The sequence below is a fragment of the Microcebus murinus genome, chromosome 25 (assembly GCF_040939455.1).
Source record: "Microcebus murinus isolate Inina chromosome 25, M.murinus_Inina_mat1.0, whole genome shotgun sequence".
In the NCBI taxonomy this organism is placed as follows: domain Eukaryota; kingdom Metazoa; phylum Chordata; class Mammalia; order Primates; family Cheirogaleidae; genus Microcebus; species Microcebus murinus.
This window is the reverse complement of record NC_134128.1, coordinates 5467056-5481636: the sequence shown is the minus strand read 5'-3', so window position 1 is coordinate 5481636 and position 14581 is coordinate 5467056. Positions and strand designations below refer to the sequence as shown.

Genomic DNA, 14581 nt, shown 5'->3' with positions numbered 1-14581 from the left:
TCCTATAGTTTATATTTTTTAAAAAAATTAATAGTGTTGTTTTCTGCTTATTACACAAGTGGAACATTTCTATTAGATTGTGAGTGTTAGCTAGGCGTGTTGGCTCACGTCTGTAATCCAACGTCTGTAATCCCAGCACTTTAGGAAGCTGAGGTGGGAGGATCGCTTGAGAACAGGAGTTCAAGACTAGCCTGGGCAACATAGTGAGATTCTATCTCTAAAAATAAAAAAATAAAATAAAGATTGTGAGTGTGGGAGGCTCAGGGAGGGGTATGTTCTATTTTAGTTTCTGAGCAAGTTACATACTGAGTGTTGACAAAGCCTTCAAGGAGTGAGGTGCTTTGTGTTATAGCTTTATGTTCCACATCCCAAACAAAATCACCTGTAAAGAAATTATTGGAATACTATGTTTTATAAATCAGATACATCCTAATATTTATAAAGAGCCACAGGATGATGTATCAATCTGTTTTCCTTGAACTTCTCACCATGGTGGTTTTCATGGTCTACTGTGAAAAGCACACTTATGCACTCATCACACAAACCTGTAGTCATCGCCTGCTACGTGGTAGCAACAGGCTCGATACTTAATGGAATCTATGAACCAACCGGCTATGCAGACACATTCTCAGGGTCTTCAAGTCCTGCAACAGAGATGTTACTTTTTACATAAAATTTTGTAAACAAAGAGGTATCATTATACACCTATTAGAAGAGCCAAAATTAAGAGGGGTGAGGATGTGGAGCAACAGGAACTCTCATTCCCTGCTGGTGGGAATGCAAATGCTATGGCCACTTTGGGAGACAGTTTGGCAATTTCCTACACAAAAAAACATACTCTTGAGGTACAATTGAGCAGTCACATTTCTTGGTATCTACCCAAATAGAAAACTACATCCCCACAAAAACCTACACATGGATATTTATAGCAACTTTATTCATAATTGCCAAAACTTGGAAGCAGCTGAGATGTCCTTCAGCCAGTGAATTGATAAATAAATTGTTGGGATATCTTAACTCTCATTTATCCACACGTACAGCCTCACTTTTAAGATGGCCTCAAGGAAAATGTACATATGGTAACCACCACACTAAGTTCTGAAGTTAAATTTCACATGTATCTGTGGCCTAATAAGATGTGTCTACTTCCACAGAAGAGAGCTCATTTCTATGTTTTATTCATATTTGCATTCCTAAAATAAGTTTAAGCACTTACTGGCTATAAGGCACTGTGCTCACCTCTGAAGTTAAGATAATGAATGAGGCTGAGCCTACTTGGATCTCTTAGTCTGACATCGTGGTCTCTGGGATGACCTTCTCATGCGGGAGCTTAAGCTTTCTTCCCTGGTCTGCCCCCAGCCATGGTCACTGCCTTGCTATACTCAAGGGGAGAATGATGCTAATGTTTCTATGATGTGTTTCAGCAACTTGGAAGTATATACAGTATACTTGCTGCAATCTTGAATGTTGGAAATATTGAATTTTCTTCTGTGGCAACTGAACACCAGATTGACAAGAGCCACATTTCTAATCACGCAGCTCTGGAAAACTGTGAGTTTTATTATCTTCCATTCAAAACTGAACTTTTTCAAAGTCTTATGACATACCGTAAGTGTCGCATAAGGGTAATTTCAAACAAATGTACTTATACAACATCCTTAAAAGAGTACTCAGATTCAATTTGTATAAAATGAAATTTTTTAAGTTCACTATTTAAAACAGATCTTCATGCCTACAAGTTAACTGATTACTGTAGAAAACATTTCTAAAAACTTTCGACTACTTTAGGAGCTATTTACATTTGATATAAAATCACAGATAATATAATTAAAATTTAGTAAACTGATCTGAAAATATTTGTAAATTGTTATCTTTTAGATTTAGCATCTGTGTCATTTTTAAAGTAATAAAGACCTGTATGTTTTCATATTGGATGGACTTTTGCACATCCCTTCTTCCTGGGTGGATTAATTTTGTAGTCATTTTCTACATTAGGGAAGGACATCATGGTATTCTCTTCAAATCAAGTTTTTTCTTAATAGTAGAGTTTGATGAATTATTTCAATAACTTACGATTTTCTACTGATATCTTCCAATGGCATAGCTTTTCACTGTTTAGAGTATATCCTATTCTTTTATTTTTAATCCTGGCATATGCCCCCATTAGTCCTGATTTGTTGTAAGTTTCATCCATAACCTAGAAAATTATAATATAAAATTGTATTTATATATTCCTGCTGATTTATACCTACTCAGGAATAGAATGAGATGTTTTAGGGTAATTTCAGAGGGCAAATGCCAAACCATCCTGGTCTGGGCCTGTCCCCATGATCCCTATCACCTCTGTCCCAGAGAGTCCCTGGAACCAGTGTGGCAAAACAGCAGAACAAGTGTCTGAGGTTGACATGTAGCCATTGGCATGTATCTGGAAACCTCAAGGAAGCCTGTTCTAATTTTCCATATATAAAGAAAATTGTATTGGCACTCAAGATATGAGGTTATTAGAAATGGAAGTAATAACTAGACAATACCATTGATTAAATTCAAATCTCATCATCTGATCATAATTAGAAGAGTTAGCAGCAGCCAACAGAATGAGTTACAATTAGAGATACTTTATAGATAAGAATATACTTAGAAACAACCAAACTAAAAAATCATTTTGATGATTGAGAACCTATTTCTACATAATATCAGACAGTCATATAGGTTATGAAAAGTTAATATGGATATAATAAAATTAATTAAAGTATTTTCTGGAATAGCCCTGCATGGAAAGTAGAAATTTTATTAATATTGGTGATTTATAATTAAAGTTATAAAGGAATCATCTCCAAACCAAGACTGCATTTCAGATGGTTTTCCAAGTGTATTGTTTCAAGCCGGTGCCAGTTCTATTCATTTTACCCCATAAATAGCTCTAAAATCTGACCTCTGCTCTGTATCACCATCATCACCATTCTCATCAAAGACAGCATCACCTCTTACCTGAACTAACTGACCTTCCAATTGTTCATTCCACATCGAGAATTGGTCATTTTCCCACAATTCATTCAGAAATTACATAAGGCATGTATCAGGGAACTCTCTCAATCTCCCCCTCCCATCCTCTCCCTCCCTCTCCTCCTCTTACTCCTTCCATTCCTCCTCCTCCCTCTCTCTTCCCACTTAAATTTCTCAATTAGCTTTCCATTCCTTCTAGATAAAGTCCATCAAGGCTTTTATCCAGAGGCTAGAACTATCCAAGTCTAGAACTTTATTTTACAAAGTATTGTACTTAGCAATATGTACCCAGGTAAAATACCTGGCATATAGTAGACACTCCGTAATATATTAATATATCAAATGAACAATGTGGGACTAGAAATAGACATACAGATCAGTGGGAGACACTGTTCAGAAACAGATCCAAGAAAAATTACTAGCACCAGCATTACAAATCTCTAGGGAATCAGTATTATTGGAACAACCCAGTGGCTAACCATTTGGGGAATGGAGAATCTGAATCCTTCTCATAGACCGTAAACCAAAATGAATTCTAAGCATATATAAATTTAAATGCAAAACATTATAAAAGTGCTAGGTTGAAATGCATTTATACTCCTGAGCTGAGAAAGGACTCGAAGAGTTTATGTGTAGAAAACCAAAAGCAGAAATAGTTTTCTTAAAAAATGGATATTTTACCATAAGCATTTTAAAATCAAAACTCTTTCTTACCAAAAAGAAAAAATATAAATGAAATTTAAATGCAAATTAAAACCGAGGGAAAATATTTGCAACATACATATCAAAGCATTACTCTCTCTAAGCTATAAAGAGCTCATCTAAAGTTCTTAGGAAATGATGAACATAATATCAATGAAAAAATTACAGTTTACAAAATAAGAACCACAAATCACCAATAAAAATATGAAAGGAAAAATGTCCAGCTTCAGAGGAACCAATTAAAAACAAATAGAAAGAAGATATTTTCTTTCTATCAAATTGGCCAGTTTTAAAATGATAATCCCTAATGTCCATGAAATTGTATTGAAATTATTAGTTTGTCACTTGGCTGATAGGAGTGTAATTGGTTCAGAGTTTTTGAAGACCAGTTAAATAATGTATATCAAAAACCTTAAACATGTTTATATACATTGTATCAATTGCTGAATTTAAGCAAGCTATGCTAAGAAAATAATATAAAATATGAACACAGATTTATACCTAAAATATTTATCCTAGCATTTTTTATAATTATGAACATATGGCAACAACTTAAGCATCCCACCATTTAAAAGTTATTAATATATTATGATATATGTCAGAATATTATACAGCAAAGTAAAATCATATTTAAAAACAATATTGAACAAAAAGAAATGCTTAAGATAAAATATTTGTGCAGAATAATGGTAATAAACATGCCTAAAAGGAAAGAAATGCAGAATATTAACTTTGTAAAATTTCTGCAATGAGCCAGTGTTACTTGTACAATGTGAAAAAAATATTTAGTTTAAGGTAGGGTTTAACAATGTTAGCCACATAACTAAGAAATATTTTGTTACAAATGCTAAAAGTAAATTCAAAATAATCAAAATATCTTAAAAGGAGAACAATCAGTTTGAAAAATTAGCCTGTCATGTAATATTTTTGGTTAAAGATGTTTATTATATTCAAAAAATGAGTTTTATTCACTGAGTTTGTATTATTAATTTTAAATTCCCCGTGAAATTTAATTAATGTTAAATGCTAAATAAATGTTTGTTCAGGCATCAAGTTTTAACAAAATTTAGTAATTAAAATATGAAACTAGGATGATGAGAATACATGAATGTTAAGGTAAGTTTATGCTCTTTCCATTGTATATCATGGAAGGTACTTCAAATATATTTCTTTAGGTTGAAGACTAAGTTACCTTCCAATTAATTTCTACCTTTTGAAAATGTGTATATAATAATGGTAGCCAAATTAAGCCAAATGTTCTTTAGTTATTTAGCATAATTCAGTGAAATTATGGTTGACATCACATGAACAACCACTCACGTGTGTAGCAGTTTCACTGTGTCAGCCGGTTTGGTGTGGGTTGTGATATGTTACGCAGCAGCCCAAGTTTAACCAGCAGAAATAAGTAGAGAAAAAATGATCAAGAAGAGACACAGGACTCATGTTGAATAGTAACTTATTTTCACATTACAGAATCTTCACGTATCTATTTCTTGTCATTTGAAGAGGGTGAATTAAGACATTTTCATTTTCCAGGAGTGATCTCATTGCCATAATTTCTTCTAACAATACATCTGTTTACTTTTCAGCTGCGTCTTTGCTTTGCATTCAGGCAGATGAGCTCCAAGAAGCCCTCACCTCCCACTGTGTGGTCACTAGAGGAGAAACGATTATACGACCCAACACTGTGGAAAAAGCTACGGATGTCAGAGATGCCATGGCTAAAACTCTATATGGACGTCTCTTTAGTTGGATAGTCAATCGCATTAACAGTTTGCTCAAGTATGACTCATTGCCAAGGTAAAACTTTTTATAGAAATTTTTGCCCCAAATGTCAGAGATGTAAATCTATTTTCTAATTGATTAATTTGCATGAGTCCCTTTGAAAATGTTTCCGATTAATATAATTTAGTTACAAAGTTATAGTTCAGTGGATATGTTTCATTTCCTAATGGTACCTCTGCATTATGCCACATAACTGTAAAAATTTTAAATTGCTGCAACATTAAAACTGTGACAACATGAATAAATACAATAGAAAGTGAATTTTTTAAATGTCACCTCTTACTATCAATATGTTCTTTCAATTAGAAGTTGTACTGTTAAGCATATACCATTTTATACTTGTACAAAACGTCAATTCATCAATTCTTTGTTTTTGTTTTGAGGGTTTAAATTAAATCTTTAAGGTAAAGGAAAATTTTCTTTTCATATTTTAATTCTTGCTATAACCTTATAAGGGTAGATGTCATGATCTCCAGTGAAACTGGGTTCAGAAATGCACTAGATAATGGTAGATAAATAATAGGAAATGGTAGAGCCAGGATACGAGGATTAATGTTATCTGACTACAAATCTACAGACTTCCTGGTACCTCACCTTAGAAATAAAGACAATTGCAGCCACCATCGACTGAGTGCTCTCTATATACCAGGGATTGTGCATAGATACAAGTCCTTACGTTGCCATTTAAAGCTTTGTTCTGCCATAAATGATCTAATCATTAGAAATTTTACATGTGGAAAAGCAAGATGGATGCCTCCCTTAATTAAGATCATCTCATTCACAACTGCTTACTAAGCATGAGGCTATTTTATACACGTTTCAAGTACACAATTAATCATCTTTTCACTAAAAGACATACCATACTATGATATTATCCAGTGAGACTAAGAGATTATCCATTATTCCTCCATAATCTTAACTCTCTGTCCCTCAAAATTGCTTTTCTACCTCCCTTTAGCTTCCTACCGAACTGTACCCTATCGTGGCCAAGTCTGCAAACCACAGTCCAATTTTCCCCTCTGATTTAATGGTCAAAATGGTTTGGATGTTCATGTATGGCCATCTACATGATGTCAAGCATTCATATGAAAATGGAAATATTCAGGAATTGTTCATTATTTGTGTATTCCACATAATGTAAGCAAGGTATTTAGTGATTTGACCTCATTTTGTTAATTATCATCTGCATGTTTGACACTAAGTGGTACCCAGGAGGGTGACCTACTACTGAATATTTCACTATAGCCTGTTTGCTAAATGGTAGCTTTCCTTTCCATACACTAATGAAAACTATCCAAATTTTAGATTTTAATTGTTTACAGAAAGTTTAAAAGACAAAATCAAGACTGATTGAAATAGTTTAGTCTAGCTGACATTTCCAGATCACTTCCTTGCACAATACTAAGCATAACGTAGACTACCTAGATGATGAACACAAAGAGAAGCTTTTGTACTTTCCCTTTAAAATAATTAAGATCTTTTCAGTAAGATTTAAAAAATTATTCTCTTAAAAATGAAAGACTAAATAAACTCCCTAACAGAATTTGTGATTTTCTGGTACAGTTTGTATTGAATTTATTTTTGCTGTGTGCTGAGTGCTAGGCAGGTGGTTCCTGTGATTCCTGACTCACTCAGGGCTATGACTTTGTGCTTAAGGAAGAAAAAGGTTCTTTCTTTTGTTTTAGTGTGTAAGAGCATAGGAGTGGTTTCTGCAGTACAAGGAAAATATTGTTCCATTTACTTATTAACACCAGTGTTTGCCTCCATTATCTTTATGTGCTACAGAGAGAAACTTGTTCAATTAAGAAAATCTCATTCTAAGTGTATGTCCTGGTAGCAGTTTCTAAGCTCAGTCACAAATGGGAACTTGAAGATTCCTTGATTTATATTACCTTTTCAGGAAATAAATAAGAACTCACAATAATGCCTCTCTAATTCTAGTGGGAATGGTGAGGAGCTGAGCATTGGCATTCTTGATATATTTGGCTTTGAAAATTTCAAAAAAAATTCCTTTGAGCAGCTGTGCATTAATATTGCAAATGAACAAATTCAGTATTATTTTAATCAACATGTGTTCGCATGGGAACAGGTAAGTCGAGGTACTTATTAATACTATAAAGATGCATGCATGTGTGTGTTATACAAGGAATTGTATAAATGAGGCAGGGCCTAAACTATAGATTTAAAGCCTTAAACATTTAAAAAAAACAAAGATTTTCTTTTCTCCATGTCCATAGTAAACTGAAACAAAAAAAATTAGTATATGAATTTAGTGTGACTTGATATGTGATGTCAAATGTCCTCCATTAAAAATTGGTACACTCTTCTCCAAAACTTAGCAAGTCTGAGCCCTTGCAAACAATGAAATTTCCTTTGCAAACTTAAGTAAACAATTGTATCCAACAGTTTCTCTTTCTGTAGACTGCATAGCTGAAATTCTGTTTGAAATTTCAATATCCATCTAAAACCCATTAAACTTCAGAATTCTGGTAGCTAGGCAACAGAACACAAGATAATGGATTTGATGCAAATGCCATGAAACGGTAATTTTGTCAGGGTACAATGTGTAATTTATGATTCAGCTTCAAAAAATATTCTTCCTTAGAGAAAAATCAGAAATGTACTTGAATAGCATTTAGCAAAACTGTAACATTATTTAAATTATTTTATGACGACTAAAAGAGTCATATTTAATATCATTCAGTATGTCATTTACCTCCTTCAAATAATAATACATTGTTTTGTCTTTATTGATTAGAACTGATGATTAATTAGAGGTATGCGCACTTCTTTTTATTCAAAATGTTTATGGTTATTGAGAATTTATTTTGAAATTGCATTTTGAAAATGGTGGTCACAAAAGAATACATTTAGATCTTGACATTTCTTAGGCCATAAAAGGACATAAATTTAAGATTTAATTTATATCTGTCCAGCTCTCTGTCACCTACCCCAGGATCTTGTTCCATGAAATGTTATTCCCTCTCTCTCTCCACCTCCCATCTTTTCTCCTCTGCCCCTCCATTGGTGCTCTTCCATAGCCTAGAAATATGAAGAAACCTCTTTAAAATCTTATAATAAAAACAAATAGGAAAAAAACCCCACAAGACTTTTCTCCACTCTGCTTATCTCTGTGGCTGTGGTGCTCTCTCTTCCCCTACAGCCAACCTCCTTGAAAGCGTGTCCCACACTCACTGCATTGCATTGACTTAGTCCCCACCTGGGTACACTGAGGCCATAGCATCTGGCTCTGACATCTCCCTTTCTCCTGGAATGGTGCTTCCTAACCTCATCCCTCAGTGGTGCATTTCTGCCTTTCTTACTAGGCTGCAAACTCCTTTAGGTCACATATTGTGTCTTAATTCTTTCTGTATTTTCAGAGGCTGACATATATAGCCAGTGCTCAATAAATATTAATTAAATTAATGCCATCTTGCTTCAATGCTTCACAATCTCACAGAACCCATTCAGGAACTGAAACAAGTCAGATTTCTTTGGTTTGGACTTTTGGTATGAGTCTATCGGGATTACCCACTGTATGGGACCACATGCATTCGCACGGATTCCGTATCTGATTCATCAGTGACTTGCATTGGTAGACCTCTGTTGTTGTCTTAACCTTAAACCAATGTACAGATATTTCAATAATTATTACTTTCACTTTTTATAAAATGTTACAGTTCCCACATAATCAAGTCACTTACTATCAATCGAGTCTTGATTGATAGACTTGAATTCATCCATAATCCTGATGCTCTTGATTTTTTTGTCTACCAGGCCTTTTGAAATATCCTCTCAAAATAAAAGAACTCAAAATTTCCCCCCTATAAAATTAAAAATTCAACTAGAATCTAGGATGACACAAAGCACTTTGAGAAATCAAGGCCATTCCAATCCTTTAGGTGCCTTCCTAGGCTAACAGCTAGAAATCCCTACTTCATAATCTTATGGACCAGACATTGGTGGCTGAGTATGACCAGGTTGAGGAGTGTGTTATCCAGTAGATACAGGATTAGTCAGTGATTCTCTTGATTTTAACATGTGGGTGCACTTTTTGTTCTTTCACTCTGTCATGCCTCTGTGAAGACAGAAAATGTAACTAAGAAAAGGTAACTAACTGTATGTGTTAGCTATTACAGAGAGCACACTTACACTAATTCCTGTCAAAGAGAAATAGCTATTAAACCAAATCATTAATTAAAGTCATGGCCACACTTTGGTTGAATATAATCACAGATTTGATCTGAGAGCTCCTTAATTTAAGAGAGCCATTAATGCCTATGAGTAAGACGTAGTGTCTCACGTTCATGGAACATACAAATGCTCTGACCAAATCTCAGCAAGACACAAGCCTTGAGCAGCACTTTTACAGAGGAAATGCTTCTGCTCTTGCCCAAACCAGTGAACATTATCTTTATTGACAGTTCTACAACATTGGAACATAAATAACAGTCTACTGAAAGTGTTTCCTTATTTAGCCCAATTTCAGTTTAGTTGTAATATACAGTGGGACACTACAGCAAAGCAGGTTGCAAAGGTATTTTGAATTTCCCATTGCATTCCATTATAAAAAAATAACCAACAGACAACAGTAAAACGTTTTTAGTGAAAGAATGTGTATGATGGTGACCTAATCTATAGCTTGCTGAGTGGGTAGTTTATGTTTCTTGGAATGGTTTCCTCCAAATAACCATTTGTATTACTTCTGAAACATTTTCCTAAATCCAAGAATCCCTGGCAGTCATGCCTCCTTTTTCCTCATAACTTACTTTTCTGTGCACCTTAATCGCATGCTTTGGAATCTCTGCACAACAACCCACAGCTTCCAGAACGTGTATCCCTTTCTTCTTCTCAATATCTGGATCCTTAGACTGCTAAGTGAGCTGGTCTATAAAAGCATTATTTTTTTTACTGTGTATAATATATAGCTCCTGAAAATTTTCTGGAGTTTGATATCTCATAGTTCTTGAAGATTTCTTACTTTATGAGCACTGGAAGAACAATTTTATGTATATTGATTTTAATAAAATTTAAAGGGACAATTTGTATCTGAAAACAACAGTTTGAAAATTAGATGATAATCTAGGTCCCCACCCTGCAGATAGAAGCTGATCAGCTGGAGAGTATAGTTGTAACCATTTTAAAATGTGAGATTCATTCAAACTCTTCTAAATGGGTTGCAGCTAAAAAGTATAAAATTTTCTCTCAATTTTATTAATTCCACAAACCTAGTTCTCATATGTTAGCCTTCCTTGTACATTTGTACAGCATCATTGTGATGCGCACTGTTGAATTCCATTTTATGGAAGGCTTTTAGTTAGTGGCTCAAAGAGCTGTTTTGCCATTTCCCATAGGGAGCCATCTTTTGCAATAGCCCTCACACTGAATTTCCATGCTAAATATTTAGGCAAGGTTTTGGGTTTGTTTGGCTTGTTCTTGTTTGTTTGTTTTCTGGTTTCCTTGCATTTGAAAGAGAGCTCAACAGTAATTAATCAAAGTGTGATATAAAGTTCGAAGTTCTCTGGAGTCTCATATCTCATATCAGAATCTCATCTCAGAAATGGACAACCTTTGCCAAAGGTATTCTCGGGCTGGTGCTATAGTGGCAGTTTCTGTCCTCTGATTAATTTGGCACTATGCTATAATCATTGTGGTACGGTACATACAAGAGAAATGATCCCACTCCCTAGAAATTTACATTTCCAACCCAGGGGAGCACACACCAACCATATATTGACCATTGCTTGGCATGTGCCTTTGTTCTTTAGGGCCACTGGACACCTAGAACATGCATGTGATTCTGCCAAACATTTTCTAGAATCCTGAGTATTCACTTTAGTCACTTATATGCCTATTTTTTACTTTGGATAAGCTTTCTTCATCCATTAGAACAGCTAATTAACTGGACTACAGTTCATTTTTAAAGTGAGCTGTTAATATTCGTTTCTGTGCAAGGATGGGCTTTTACATATATCATTTATATATGCACCCGCGGGGCTAGAACTGAACGTCAGAAGTCATTTCATAAGCAGGAAACTATTTACAGAACATAATGGAAACAGTAACTGGCTCTGGCTGCTCTAGCAGAAAGTGATACATATGACTTTCACCTCCAGCTGTTCATATCCTAAAGTTTACAGCATTGGAGATTTTAAATGTGGGCTCCAACACTTAATTTGTGGCAACTACAAAGAATAAAAATTGATTCAATATATAATACCTACATTTTCAACATTTTTTTATATTATAAAGGAAAAATAATCAGTCATCTGATTAAAATAATATGTGGGCAATTTAAAATAAATCCCTTATAAATTTCTCCAAATTACTCTGCTTAAAAGTGTGAATTCTTATTTTATATCCAACTTTCTTCCCAAGTAAGCCGTATATGTACGATGGTGGTAACATTTGTCTTATTTTAGCTCTCCAAGTGACAAAGGCCATTTATAGGCATTTTCTTTAAGCATTAAAATAGCCAAATATGTTTGGGAAGTCCTTGATGCAGCAAATCTTCCTTAAATGCCCAGCCAAGCCTTGGCTTGCTTGAGACCACATTTAAATAGTCAAACTTCTCACGTACACAGGCTGCTTCTCTTTCATGGATGAAGCTGGGTCAGCACCTTCAATGTGATGTGGGGATTTGTAACACTTATTTTGACAATTTGGTGATATCTTTAAATTTTTAAAAATTTTGATAAAATAATTTTCAACAAAACATACAGTTAGGAGCATAGCATATATATAATTGTGCTATTGTTTTCTATAGTATGGTCTAATAAGGTTAGCACATACTGTTGACAAACTGGAATAAAATTTTCTGGTAAAGATTTAAACATGACAGTAGAAAGGGAATAGTTGAAGGTAAAAGTTATATAGAAAGCAGCATTTCTGAATTCCTAACCCAAATGCTTTCTTATTCTCAGCCAATACTTGTTAATAGAATACAAATTTGTAAAATTCTTGATGGCTCTTAAAGAATTTTCAGGAATGGATATCATGCACAAAAAGTGACTACATTGGAACTTTCATCTCAACATGCATTATGTGCCTTTTTCTTCTGAATAAGGAAGCTACTCTAGAAAAAAACCATTCCAAAACCTCTTCCTCCAAAGTTCAAATAATGTATGTAAAACATAACATGAACATTTTATTAGGAATTATCCCAAATACATTCTCCTTAGGTTATTATTATCATTATTATTGAGACAGAGTCTCATTCTGTTGCCCAGGCTAGAGTGAGTGCCGTGGCGTCAGCCTAGCGCACAGCAACCTCCAACTCCTGGGCTCAGGTGATCCTCCTGCCTCAGCCTCCTGAGTAGCTGGGACTACACGCATGCGCCACCATGCCCAGCTAATTTTTTCTATATATTTTTAGTTGTCCAGCTAATTTCTTTCTATTTTTAGTAGAGATGGGGGTCTCGTTCTTGCTCAGGCTGGTCTCAAACTCCTGAGCTCAAAGGATACACCTGCCTCGGCCTCCTAGAGTGCTAGGATTACAGATGTGAGCCACCGCACCCAGCCTCTCATTAGGTTATTTGTCAAATTCTGAATTAATGGCCTGTGCTATCTCAAGTTAATGGTGGCCAACATTCCCTATGAACTTGCCACTAACATTGACATACAAACAGGATCATCAATATCAGCTTTGAATAGAAAATACTGGAAGAAACAAATTTTAAATCATAAATTTTTATTTACATAAAGAGTTCAGATTTTTACAATGCATGTATTATCACCATGTTTTATTTTTAAAAATAGTTATTTCATTAAAGTGTTATTAAAAATACATATATAGAGAAAGAGAGAGAATGAAAAAGCAAGTGTGGTGAAATGTTAACAGCTGGGGAATAGCCACTATGTGAAGGGTACACAGGAGTTCTTAGTGCTATTTTTGAAATTTTCTAAAAGTTTGAAATTATTTCAAAATAAGAAGTGACAAAAGTTCTTTTTTCACTATAAGAAACATACTGAATTCATCTTCACTACTGGTAGCACCCTTACATAAGTCCTAGATTTTCAACCTTTAAAATCATTCTCCTGGGCCAGGTGGAGTGGCACATGCCAGTAATCCTAGCACTTTGGGAGGCCAGGGCAGGAGGATCACTTAGTCCAGGAGTTCAAGACCAGCCTGTGTAACATAGTGAGACTCTGTCTCAATAAAAAAAAAAAAATCTAAACAATAACCAGGTATGGTGGTACACCTGTAGTCCCAGCTACCTGGGAGGCTGAGTAAAGAGGATCCCTCCAGCCCAGTTTGAGATTGCAGTGAGCTATGATGACACCACTGCATTCTAGCCCAGGCAACTGGCCTAGATCCTGTCTCAGGAAAACAAACAAAACAAACTCTTTCTCCTTGATAAAGTGAAGAGGACTTTTGTCAATGATTAGAATGAGTAACTTCTTCTCAATGGTTTCTTTCCACCATGGGCAATGTTTTCATAAATTTGTACACTCATTGGAGCAGTTGGTGAGTAGGAGTTCTTTTACTAAAAGACAGACTTCAGGGAATATGTGTGTTTATGTGGTTTTTCTCTTTTTGCAAACATTCTGTCAACAGTTTTAACCACATTTATTCCTTATGTTTCACAATACATCCAGGCAGTTGGGCATCCTGAAAAGTTAGAACTAGAAGAAACCCAAATAGATGTTACAGATTTCACAGAAATGAGCCTCTGTGATTTGCCCAAAGTTACAGGCTGGTGAGGGGAAAGCAGGACTGGAGTCCGGGTCTTCCGACAGCTGTCTAGGGCTTTCCTCATGAACAAACAAAGTTGAAAAGAACCAGGGATCTAACATAGTATCTCCCAGGCAGAAGAAAAGAGTGTTTCCATCTACTTAGAAAGAAAGGAAAGAAAGGTAGGTCAGTCTGTTCACGGGGACACAAGGCACACGGAAGGACAGTGGAGATGAGGAGTAGCTCTGAGGCTCGCAGCAGAGACTGTGACATCGGAGGGGGCAGGAGACCCCATCACAGGACAGATTTACAACTAGAAGATAAAGGAGAATACAACCCAAAGCAAAGAAATTCGAAGATGTGACTTCAGGGTTGGAGTGGAAAAGCACAGAGCATTTGCTGTGCCTTAAAGAACAG

The 14581-nt window shown here is 35.2% G+C and overlaps 1 protein-coding gene across 1 annotated transcript in view; it reads left to right on the top strand.

Moving 5' to 3' along the window:
• The window catches only part of MYO3A (myosin IIIA), a 202469-nt gene that overhangs the window by 124247 nt on the left and 63641 nt on the right, over positions 1-14581 (top strand). Inside the window, exons 16-18 of the mRNA XM_020284090.2 lie at positions 1425-1551; positions 5295-5505; positions 7432-7579. Coding sequence (XP_020139679.2) covers positions 1425-1551; positions 5295-5505; positions 7432-7579 — 486 coding nt within the window. The remainder of the gene's footprint in view (positions 1-1424; positions 1552-5294; positions 5506-7431; positions 7580-14581) is intronic.